Below are 13,647 nucleotides of genomic sequence, written 5' to 3'. Positions count from 1 at the left end.
CTTTATAATTTTACCGATTGTGCATGGACATTATATTTTATTATAGGTAGGTTATAGGTTATAGGTAGGTAACTATATTAACCAACCTTTTAGTAAACCATTTGATTTGACCAACTCATGTTGTATTAGTTTTCGTTATTATACTTGTAATATTCAGTCTGTTAAAAACGTGTTTTTTTTTTAAAAAAATTACTACAAAAATACATGGGTAAATATCTACAAAAACAATAAAAGCAATATTTTTTATTTGATTTTAAAATATTTTTTAAAAGTAATATTTTTTCTAAATAAACTGAAAATGTATTTATAACTATAAAATAAAATTGATAAATTATTTTAAAATATTTAATTTAATTAATTTACTAGTACTATAATTAAAAAAATATGAAAAATAAAACATAAATGAAAACATTAGTTATAAGATAATTATTCAATTTTTTTTTAAAATTTTCCAAACCATCAACTTCTTTCCTATCTCTCAGCCCATACCATTAATTATAGAATTTTCACATAGGGGAGCGTTAAAGAATTGATTCCTACTCAAAGGGACGTGACATAAAAAAGGTTGAGAAACACTGGTTTAAATAATAATATTAATATAAATTAAACTCTACAACAAATGATTTGATTTTTTTTATTAATCAATTATTAAAAACTAAAATGTAATTAATTTAAGAAACTAGATGTATTTAATAATTGTTTTATGTCATTATTTCTAATTACTATTGTAAATATTTTAAAATATATTGATAATTAGAAATAACTCCCTTCCTTCAACACAAGCAATGCTTACATAATAAGATAAATCAAATTTTAAATAGGTACTATATTTATGTATTTTGATTAAAAACAGTTATTAAAATAAAAAAATAAATAAAAAAATATGGTTGTATCGTACACCATGTTGTGTCTAATGAAACACGTTAATACAATGAAAAATAAAGTGCGTTATTTAAATAATTATGTTTGAGCTTGATTACCTTTTAAAACAAAGATTAGTGTAAAATATGTAAAAACAAAAAAGCTGCATGATGATTTTGGTTTGGAATTAGTATCGTTTCACTCCCGTCGGTTGAGATTAAATGTCACGCGGGTCTAGCTTTTGAAAAATAGATCACTATAGAGTGACGTGTTGTTTAAAAGGTTGGCTATCGAATCGTATAAATATTTCAGATTATTTCTCCGTAGGTCACGAATGTTATAGACTCTTAGGCTTGCAGATTTCTTGAGTATTTTAGAAGACTAAAGGCATTTTTAAATTTGTAAATACTTGTAGCACAATTTAAATGCTAATACCAATGTTTTTTTTTTCTTTAAGAAAGTAGGTGTATAATACTTCAATTCGTGTAGAGTAAAATACAGAGAACTACAAGGAAGACTATTCAAAATAAAAAAGAATCACATTAAAACGGTTTATTTTTATAATTAACTATTCTGAGACTTTTCAACTTTGTATTGTTTATTTATATACTGTTCAAATAATTGTTTATTATTTATCGTTAAAAGTGAGCCTAGTTAAAAATACTCTATGACGGAATATTCGATTGAGTTTTATGTATCTGAACTAGCCTTACGAGAATATTTTCATTTACATATTTTAAAATTAAATTAAATTAATCAGATGGGATTTTATAAAATTTAATTTAATGCAAGAAGTTACACCAAGCTATATAATTTCAATGAAATGACGTCTCCATGGACAATATACCAAATTATTCATCACGAAATAGATTTTTCAAGGTAATAGAATATCACCAATAGAATATACCAACGTTTCTATGAAATTCGTATTTTCTTTTCGTGATACAACATTTAATAGTCTGCCGAAATACCCTTTAAATTTGAACGTCGATTATGTATATATACATTTAAATCACATTCATAATATTATTATAATATAATTATCTATTGTTGGTTTATAAAAGTTCCATGACAAGTTTAAATAAAATTGGGTTATAGTGTAAATTAAGCACTACCTTTATTTATAATACACATCAGAGTTAATGTACCATACCCAAAATTAGCATGAAGATGCAATTTTGAGTTTTCGTTCAACTGTTCTAAATTTAAACTATTTTTATTTTAAATTAAATGACTGCATCATTTACCATAATCTCGTGTATATTTGTTGTGTTTTATTCTCTCTGTCAATTATTGAGAATCTTATGAATTTAGTAACCCCTAACCTTTAAAAAACGAAGAGACAAGTCATGTACCTATATATAACATTAAAACCTCTTTTACGCTAAACCCATTATAACGTTTGTTCTGTCAATTTAGTTTTGGATAGTTATTTTGTACTAACTTATATATATATATATTCTTATTAATTTAATACATTTTTGGAATCTTTAATTTAATCAATTCATTTCAATAAAACCGTTCACTCTAGAGTAATATGTTGTATTGTTATACGAGAGTAAAAATTGTACGTAAATTGATTCCATTGAAAATAATTTTAAATATTTAAAATAAACACAAATATTTAACTACCTAAATTCTATTGTACGAAATTGTAAGAAATTGTAAAATGCGGTTTTGCTTTAATTAATTCTAAATCCAAATATCGTCAAATGATGAAATAAATAAAGAAATGAAAAATTATATAAACTCTATTGAACTACAATATTTCACAGTGGGTGAAGGTTAATTCACAAAAATAATTTAAATTTGTATAAATTTATTATATTTAAAAAAGAAAATTCTATAATCAATCGAATTTTAATAAAATTTATGTTTGATGATTATAATTTATGAATAACTATTCAAAGAGAAATGTTCAAAAGATAATTGATTATAACATCAGTTTTCAGTGAGTTTCTGGTTAATATGAAAGTTAAGCAAATATTTTCAAGTATGAATTATATTAAATTAAAAGCTATTGCTTTTTTACGGAAATATCATCAAATATTAATTTTTTAAGTAATAATAATATTACGTGCACGTCAAATGGATCACACTGTTCAATGTATACAATTCATCTACTTGTGCTTTTTACGGACATTTTTTTTTTAATTATTTAAATTTTTAGGTATATTATTTATTTAGATATAATATTAAAAGGCTCGTTAATTTACATTTGATTAACATTTTAATTTTATAATTATCATTAAGTTTATTACAGCTGGACCCATATCAATAACAGAACTAAATAAATTAACAAGAAAATAATTCTAACGCTATATATTTTTTCAGCTTATCCTTAAAATGGTTATGTATTATTGATTTCCTTATATTGTTGTCATAAATGTAATTACTTGTTAAATTTGATATCCAAGAGAATTTTTTTAAAAACTAATTTAATTCTTCAAGACATTTTTAAATATTTTTTCTATAATATTTTTAGTAGCTTAGAATTCTTGAATTGTTTTTTTATAGTTCATTTTATATGAAAAATTGTTTGAATTTTCAAATGTAATATAAATTATTTCAATACTGTTTATACTTAACCGATTGTATTATATTTCAATACTGTTTTTTAATTAAGCTTATAATTAATTAAATTACCAATCCTATAAAAACCCATAATCTACTTACGTAGCAATTACACGGTATACGCCGGTGAGCTTTTCAGTGGTCATCTTGTCTGTAACACTGCATTCCACTCGAAACATCGTTTTCGATACCGCGTCCAAGCACCCAGCTGACGGATGAATGTTGAAATTTACTTTGGCGTTTTTTAAACCTGGGTTGATGATTGTATGATTAATGGTCCACCGATACGGATATTTTATACGACTATTTGAAAAAGAATAAAAAATAAATAAATGAGCGAAAAAATGATTTATGACATTATATTATTATATTGATCGAACTATATGTCTGAAATTTTTTAAATTAAATTTTTTAGTAGTACTTCTTGTCCAAACAACCAAAACTAGTAAAAATTAACACTATATTTTATAATAATAGAAATATATTTTTCGTGTCACGAACCAATCCGACGTTCAACAAATTACATGATTAGCAAATAAGAAAATATGTTTACGATTTAACCAATCATCTTCATAAAAATAAAAGTATATTATAATATCAATGCGAAGTTAATTTTCAAATAAGAACTTTATACTATATTATCATTGAAATGTTTTAAAAAGAAAAAAAATACATGAACTCATAAATCACAACAATTAATTAAATGGTAATTTCATTAAATATTATTTGAATATTATGAAAATCTTTATTTCAACCAATATAAATGTTTCTCTCGGCTTAGTTGTTACATGAATATTAAAAATGAAAATATTCAAAGAATATACTGTATTTTATATTGAATTCAATATAATCATGTTATTTAAATAAGATTTATGATTACGAATTTCAATAAAATACATGAATAGTTATTTATACAGTTATTCAATATTCTAATATTCTAATTTCGAATTGTGAAATTGATTAACAATTTTGTTTGTAGCATACATTTTTACATTTTTACAAGCAACATTCTTTTTTTTTTTTCGTGAAAAACGTATGTGGTTATATAAAAAAAAAAAAAAAAATCATTAGTGGTTTTGACAAATATCTTATAAAATGTCTACATTTAATTTTTAATTAGTTAATAATATCAGAATAATTTTAGCACGAACCCTAAGCGACTTCAAAAAGTAAGTTTTTATAAATATTTATGATGATATGAATATTTTAATGATGTATTAAAAATATATTGCCTGATACTATAGGTCCAATATTAATTCATTTTTCAGATAAATTTTTAATTGAACACCAAGAAAATACTATTATTAGGCATATTATTTTTTGTACATCAAAATTATTGTATATAGAAACTTTAGAATTTATTTATTAAACTATAAAATTATAAAATACATTGTGATTTATTAAAAAGTTGTACAATTTAGTTATATTAACAAAATTTCGTAATTATAATTAGCAAAATCTATATTTTTTGAATATAATCAATGTATAAATACTCTTTGGCTATATTCTTTTTTTTTTATATAAAATACAATACACTTGAATATAATATTTTCAAACATTAATATTGACCTATAAAATTTAAAAATAAACCAACTGTAAATATTTCTGTTTTTTCGTGTACTTTATTAAACAAAGCGACTAATGATAAAAAACTCCAAACACAAAACTTCACTGGGATACATAAGAAATACATTTATTAAATTATTATTTTAAACATAGATATAAAAATACACCATTTCAATATTATATTTTGTATTATAATGATATCATGAAGCTTTGAGCGATACAATTATTTATATTTCGGTATTGAAATTATATTATTGAAGTATAGATGTACGGACAGAACATGAAAAATATTTTTTTGCATAATGAATCTCATACATTTTTATGTTTTTATAATATTTATGTAAAAATGTTAATCGTACATCATTTTGATTATATTTCGAAAGAAATTTAATGGAAATAGAATTTGAGCTTTGTTCCAAATTAATAATTTTTTTTCAATTATCAATAGAAACATTTAATTGAAAACAAACCATGTTGAATATAGTATAATATTTATGACAAAATACAATTTCTCTGTTTTATCTTATGTTAATTTTTAAATTTTCACGTATCATAATATAAATTATAAATTTATATTTACTTCATTGTATTTTAAATCAACGTTTAAAATATACAATAACAAGAAACGAAATTTCAATGAGAATCAAAAACATTTCGAATAATTTTAAATTTAAAACTCATCTATTCTATTTCCATTTTACGTTATTGTAATTTTTTTTTCACTGCTTCAGAATCATTAACAGTTTTGATACGTTTATTTAGATTTATTCTTGTTTATATTTTTATGGTTTTAACAGTACCAGAATTGTTGTACTTATTTTTTATTAAATCGTTTACATTTTTTGTTTTGTTTACAATGCATTTAGCGATTCAAAAATCGTAAATACGATTGTTTACGCTTTTGCAGACATGCATGACATTTTTTAACACTAAACTCATATTTATTATGATTCGAAAACAAATAGAAACAACCGGAGATAATTCATAATCATATTTACTGTGTTCGCGCATTGTTCACAGATGCAAAGGCGTTGTATATTCGTACTATTTATATCATTCAATTATGGTTGTGTTCACACGTGCATGTTTTAACATTAGCGCCTAACTGCAAAGATGGCTATATGGCCATATTATCGCGCTACCATAAATTGTATACATTTAATAGCCCCAACCTCGTATAATTATAATATGTTGGTAATTAACGCTAATCGGGGAAAAAAATACTAAATAGTAAAATGAATAAAAGCATAATATTAACACGTGTATTAAAATTAACGTTTATTCCGGTTGTAGATTTTATGTATATATAGCTCCAAAATAAACTGTTGTTATCGATCGGTATCGAAAACACGTGTATTCGTTGAACGATGTACACAAGAATAACGTGCAGTGCATCTCCAATTCCCATATCCCTACTGATGCTAGTCATGTGCACGTATAGGTCTATTGGTGTGGTCTATATAAATACTTCTAATACGTCATATTATTTTAATATTATATAAATATTCCTATACAGATCGCCATTAGAACAATTTCGTTTTGAGATTGCGATTACCAAGATGATTGTTTTTAGGTTAATTCAAGTTGCTGCAGATGGCTCTATTTGACCTGCTCGCGTCTCGATGAGCAAACCACACACGTACATACACAGTCGCACAACTGTTTAAACGAAACTTTATTGCACGTACTGCCCATCCATTTCTGGTGTCACGACCGATCAACCAGCACACCTACCCTTACACCTCATCCTCTCTCTCGTTCAATTTACCATGCCATACCGTGTAGTGTAGATCGGGTCGTTCCTGACGTGGTAAAATATACTACGTAAACCGTTTATAACATAAACGTGTATGTATATAAATATTCAAGATACACATGGTGTACCTAACCACGGTAACATAAAACTAGGCCGGTCATAGGGGTTACCCGTTTGTGCGCGTTTCGCCATACCTCATGTTTTTCGCGTACACGTATCGGACGACCTCGCCAATTTTTCCCATGTCAAGCACGTAACTTCCAGGCCCGGCATTGAGCAGTTGCACCAAATTTTGTCCCTGTGACAGGATGCATGACAGATACAAATAGGCGTACTTAAATATATATACATATATGTGTATACATATAAGTATTAAACGTATGCGTGTGAGTAGATGGTTTAATTTTTCCATTTTTTCAAGATGTGACATTCATTCGGGCTACTTTTCTTTCCACCCACAAATACCGCCCCACAAGTAGTACTCACCTCCAACTGAATATTCCAATCTTCGCCAAACATCTGACCGTTGCCAAACACGTTCACTTCATGTGCGCATGAATTATCTGATATAATTATAAATCTGGAACACTGCATGTTCAAAACAACATTAAACATATTTAGGGTTATAAAATCGATTACGGTTGGAGTGTTGCAAGGTGGATGTTAGTGTGATAATGTGGCGCAATTCTGCATGAGCAGATGACACAAATAATTTATTTACCATATATTTTCAATAATTCGGATTCAAGTTATTGCTATTATTATAATTATAGTAATTGTTATTGTGTACTTGACATTATTTTTCGTATGATTTAAAATAATGTAGAAATTAAATAAAAGCTTATACTAAAATATGATGCCGGTCAGATTTGTTGGGTAAAAATTTTAAAACCCCAGGCCTTTTGTATATGAATGTGTTTACAAAAATAAACTGTTAATGATATTAGAGAGGTGCACTATGAAAAACTCTCTGGTGAACTCGGGAAAAAATTAGAAACAACGTTAACGCAGACTTTAATTTGTATTAAAAATGTTGCGACTGAAAATGTAAAATAATTGTTCGTCCAGGTTTGATCAGTAGTTATGGAAGACAAGGGCAATTAAGAAGAATGCATTTATAATTATAATCTAAAAACCAAAGGACAGCTTTTATATTTGAAAATATATTCATACAAATCAGCAGATCATTAGTATATGGCTCGAATAAAAAATTATTTCAAAAACATTACCAGAAACAAAGATAAGTTTGACAATAATACTGTGTAATAATTTGTGTCCTATATATGTCTGAGAATGTATACTTGAGGATATTTGTTCATATGCTGAATGATAAAAGATACTTTAGATAGTAATATATTGTTACGCAATAGAGAAACACGGAGTTTAATAAATGTATATTATAACTATAAATTGTTTTAGTTTTATAGGATAGTCCGATTGATAACGTTGATGAATGGTAAATATAATAGTAATATTAATGACAATATTAATGTTATTATACTGTGAAGTTACACCGATTTGTTCAATAAATGTGTTACCTTTAAACGTATAGAAGTGAAGACATTTATGTATTATTAATTTATATAATAAAATTAATGAAACGTGAATAATTTAAACACATTGGTAAATGTTTTATGATTTCAGTTATCATGAGCATAAATAATATTTGTGATAAAACTTCCTAGGTAATTGTAAATGTTGGCAAAAATACATTTTATCCAATATTTATTTATTTTTTCCTCCAAACGCATTTATTTATCATAAATGAGTCGAAACTCAAGAGGAAAAAAGAAATTTAAGTTATAACAACGACTTGAATAACAAAGAGAAGTTAATATGATACATTAAATTATATACAAAAAAAAAAAAAAAAAAATAATGGATACAACAATCAAGGGTTTTTAACCTATTGTTTGTCTTCGATTTATTTAAAAATACGTTTATAAAGATATGCTCAAAATTTATTCATATCATCTTTGTAAATATCTGTATGTATAAATAATAGTTTATTATTGCAATAAAACAAAATAATGCATACCCATTTACATTTATTTTAAACTAAAATAAAATAAAATTCTCTAGTGACGCTTGTAATCTAAAAACAGTCTATCAGGCTATTTAGATTGATAATAATCGGTGGTATAAAATTATTAGATATATATGAAATTATTTATAGCCAAATATAAACTGAAAAAATTAAAGATGACACCCTTTAAAATAAACTATCAAAAACGAATATAAATATATAAAAAAATTCAAAAACGAATATAATGTTATGTAGATGGTAGAAAAACATGCAGTAAAATGTTTCAATTGTATATTACCACTATTGAAAATGTATGGCCTTATATAAAAATTAAACAGGGAGAGTTTTATTTGTTCATTGAACAACTTTTGTCTGTAAAAAAAAAAAAATATAATATATTGTCTACTCTTTAATTTTTTTGATGTTTACATGGTAATAGTTTTTTTTTTCTTTTACAAAATTATTAGCAGATTTGTACCGGTTTTTATTTTCTATCGAATTTATTCTAGAAAATATTTCTTTGTTTCTTTTTTCTGAGTCTTTTTATTAAAAATCAATATCAACAAAACTATTATGCAATAAACTATAATATTTTAAGTCTTCTCAAGTTATTATATTACTTATTTTGAAAATTATTAGCATTCATACACATTGACATCGAATAATACATAATATCATTATTAATTAACAATAATTTACAAAGTATAATAATGTATTATTAAGTAATTTACTCTATCAAGTATAGCTTGTAGTGAAATAAAATAGTTTTTAATGTACTACTAATGTAACTAATAATAAAATATTACAATAACAATAGTAGTAATAATATTTATACAATATAATCACTGTAACTAATTAATAATATGTACGATTTTTATGCCTTATTATGAATAATGATAAATCATCAAATATCTGTTAACAGCTAGTTTATAATAGTTTTTTCTTAACATTTTTATTTTTATTATTTTCACTTTTAGTACTAAAAATATTTTTTTTATACAAAGCGGAATAAGGCTCCTTCACACGTAGCCACTAGGCATCACTTCTTAGCAGCGCTGCTAATAGAAAAATACGAACGCATAGAATTAAACATTTTTGGACTTAAACAATCTTAAAAATTATTTTCTTTACTTTTATTTGTGTAGGTTATAAACAGGTAATATAAACGATTTTAGGTTTATTATTCTGTTTATATGTTATTTTACTTATTTAATGAATTATGGAGAACTGCTTGAAGAAATACATGACTAGTAGAACACTGAGTTCTTCATAAATTCAAGCATTTTAAATCTTTTTTATTTAGACATATTCTCATTGCATGATTTTATTGAGTTTCAATGGGTTTTACGGCATTATCAGAATAGCTACCCCATTCCAATAAACAGAATTGGAGAATCGACTTATGGAGTGCGTTATATACAATACAAAAAGTTTCAGTTGATAAAAATCTATTAATTTCGAAGAGTTTAAAAGTAATAGATCTTAACTTCATAACCAAGTTATCAGTATGCAGTTTCTACCGATGATTTCAATCAATATTATTATACTTAAATATTTCACTCTTATTTCTCTATTTATTTTTTGCCAATTATATACGAGTATATTTAAATTTGACCTATGTTTATCACATGAGTGAATAACAATTTCATGAAATGATATGTTTTTATAGATAGAAAAATCAATGAATACACTTTTTCTTATATTTAAAGTCAGTTTATTATTATTTAGTTCTTTAAAATAGTAATTTAGTCTAAAAGTTGTTTTGTAATGAAAATTCTTCCATGAGTTACTAGTAATAAAAAGACAAGTGTTATCTGCATACTTTATAATTTAACCATCTATACATGAGTTACAGATGTTGTTTATATATAAAATGATAATTGAAAATGAAATCATTCGTTCACGAAACTAAGTTGCAGTGTGTTTTGTAATGATGTACCAATTTAACAGATGGTTGTATTTTTTTATTTTTTATTATATTATTTTCCAATTGTTTGAATAACTGAAATGCTGTCGATATTATTAATAATGTGTTCAAACTGATCGATTCTGAGTAACTTGACAAAAACGGTTTTTATTGAGCTGAAAGGCAACTGATACATTTTAATTTTGCTTATAATTAAAAATAAATTTTGTTAAAAATACACTTTTTTGTAGTTTTGGCAACACTCAAACATTATTTATTAACACAACTGTTATTGATTTATGTGTACATGGTATTTTTTAAGTACAACCCAATCGTTTTCAAACAATTAGAAATATTATTACGTCTAATTTTCAAATGAAACAAACTTGTAACCAATAGAAATATTTCAGTTATATTGTATATGATATATTGTCTTGAATAACGTATACGATGCTATTTAATTATTTTCGAGTGAAATAACTTGCGGGAACTCCATTACTAGATTACCGATAAAACGATTGTATAACATCTATTTATGAATATACTCACACTGCTTTTTTTGATGTTAAAAATCGGATAGTTATGGACACATAATGTGATGATGATTTATTTAGGTATACTATGGATTGCATAATATTATTTAAATTCTGAACGCATCTAGAAATTCATAAATTGTATAGTAATAATAATAATATTAATAAAAGGTTTATTTTGTTATTGAAACAAATCAATTTTTTGGTACGGTATTTTTAATGTATGACGTTTAGTCAATCGATCGTTATACATTGTGCTTTGACTAAACATTTGAATTTATTGCGGGCCTCATGATTTATTTGCTTATTAGGGTTTTCTTGAATATATATTTTTATTTTTTACTATGGAAAAAACTATACAACCAGAAAAAATGTACAGTTCGTAGTGAAGTGATTGTTATAATAGCTAGTAAACATAAAGTCGTCCATCGACTAGTAACTGTATTTTTTTATGTAGCTTTTTCATTGTATGTATTTTGTTTTTTGTCTTATATCATAATATTTAAGAGCATTTCTGTACCACTGTTTTTCTTAAGACGTTAATTAGAAATCTCCAATACAAGATAATTTTGATATGTAAATCGGTTGTGATGATTTTCTTTCTCTTTAAAACGAAAATCCTACAACAAAACAACTATGTGCAACTTTTAGAAATGTGTGTCCAAATAGCTAACAAACTAACAGTCTAATAATACAGCTTCTCTTCCAAAACCCAACTCAAATCCACGTTTGACCTCTACTTTCAGATGGGCCAGTCTCCCATAGCTCGCTTTCACACCACCAGCTATGCTATAGTAGCTTTCGTGATACAACTGTTACATTAATTGTTATAACATATCCGAACGTTTTTAATACATTTCCTTTCATAGTATCACTCTATATCTACTCATTATTATATTCCAAATTACTCCTCATGTTAGTTCTTAGCATTCTCAGATACGTTTTCTTATTCACTATGCTTTGAAATATAAATTATATAACAAGAAAGTTTATTTTTATATTATTCTAAATTTTAATTTATGGTTAAGTGAGCATAAATCATTTCAAATATTTGTCTTTATACAATCGAAAATTAATTTTACAATTTAAATTCCAATATATTTATATTTAGTTAATATCATCCGAGTTTAAGTTTTAACCATACCTACTAATTGTAACCGTAATATAAAAAATTGTATAACTTACATAAAACGATTGCAAGCGTGGTTCAAACGTAACCTTTAGATCTATTGATTGTTCATGATTAATTTCGAATATTGAAGGTGTAATTTTAAATGCACCCATACTCATCGGTTCATTCCATTCAAAGTTCTAAAAAAAGAGTATAAAACATAAATGTAGTTTAAAATATGTAATAATACTATGTTTAAGTTAAATCCAAATATATTACAAAATTAAATATTAAATTATTCAAATTATTTTTGAATTAATATATGATACCAAAAAGTTTATTTGGTTCATTAGTTTTACGTATGATTAAGCTATTGAAAACGAATACAGAATTATATACATTTTTGATATTTCAACATTTCTATTCGTGTTAGGAGGAATTTCATCAGGCATAAGTTATCTAATCTATTAATGTACAGAGAATTATATTATCCTTTAATAACGAAGAAAATCTCAAATATTTAATACATTCTACAAAAAAAATAAACCAAAGCTAATAATAAATAAATTAGCCGCTTCAATAGTATGCGCGGTACAAACTTTCGAACTTCTATGAAAACGAAAATCAAGAATTAAAAATAATAAAATAAAAAATGTCTAATTAAGTTCGAGTTAAATTATTAACAGTTTTTTATTTTCGATAGAATTTGCAATTTTAAATTTGTGAAAATCATCTAATAATATACTATATTTAGCGAAATAACAACGTATACCTTTCACGTATATTATATCGATCAGCAATATTCTAAAATTGTATCGTTTTCAATTTCGTTACGTAACAAGGTTCTTTTATAGGAGATATGCAAGAAATAAATGATGATATTTTTACTAAAACTATTGGTTTATTTCGAGAATTTTATATGCAAATGCATACGTAAAATTATTTTTGACTATAGTCATTTTATTTCATATTAAATCTAACAATTATATTATTCTGTTGGATACACGAAAGTGGTATTCTGTGGTATACTGAATTGAATTACGTTCATTTTAAGTTAATTATCAAAATTAAATGGCTTGTTTATTTTTCTATGCGTATTTATATATATTAAAAAAAAAAAAAAAAAACACTTTAAATAGGGTATACGAATGTCTAACGTTGCTCATTTAAATTTTTGGAATGAATAAATGCCATTAGCTTGGTAAATAATTGTGTATACATCATGAATGAACTCGGTAAAAGCAAAGACGTTACTAACGTAAACGTGTATATATATATATATATATATATATATATATATATATATATATATAT

General features: G+C 24.8%; 2 protein-coding genes across 2 annotated transcripts in view; one reads left to right on the top strand and one right to left on the bottom strand.

Annotated features, from left to right (window-relative positions):
• The window catches only part of LOC112681793, a 161,759-nt gene that overhangs the window by 62,865 nt on the left and 85,247 nt on the right, over window positions 1-13,647 (top strand). The gene's annotated exons all lie outside the window — the stretch shown is intronic.
• LOC112681810 overlaps window positions 1-13,647 on the bottom strand; it is a 56,999-nt gene that overhangs the window by 34,349 nt on the left and 9,003 nt on the right. The window contains exons 8-11 of the mRNA XM_025552124.1: window positions 12,408-12,533; window positions 7,244-7,345; window positions 6,952-7,055; window positions 3,538-3,738 (exon numbers count right to left, since the gene is read on the bottom strand). Of these exons, the coding sequence (XP_025407909.1) occupies window positions 3,538-3,738; window positions 6,952-7,055; window positions 7,244-7,345; window positions 12,408-12,533 (533 nt within the window). The remainder of the gene's footprint in view (window positions 1-3,537; window positions 3,739-6,951; window positions 7,056-7,243; window positions 7,346-12,407; window positions 12,534-13,647) is intronic.

The sequence above is a fragment of the Sipha flava genome, unplaced genomic scaffold (assembly GCF_003268045.1).
Source record: "Sipha flava isolate LNK unplaced genomic scaffold, YSA_version1 197_pilon_pilon, whole genome shotgun sequence".
NCBI classification, from domain to species: Eukaryota; Metazoa; Arthropoda; class Insecta; order Hemiptera; family Aphididae; genus Sipha; species Sipha flava.
Note: the sequence above shows the minus strand (reverse complement) of the source record. Positions and strands in the feature narration are given on the sequence as shown.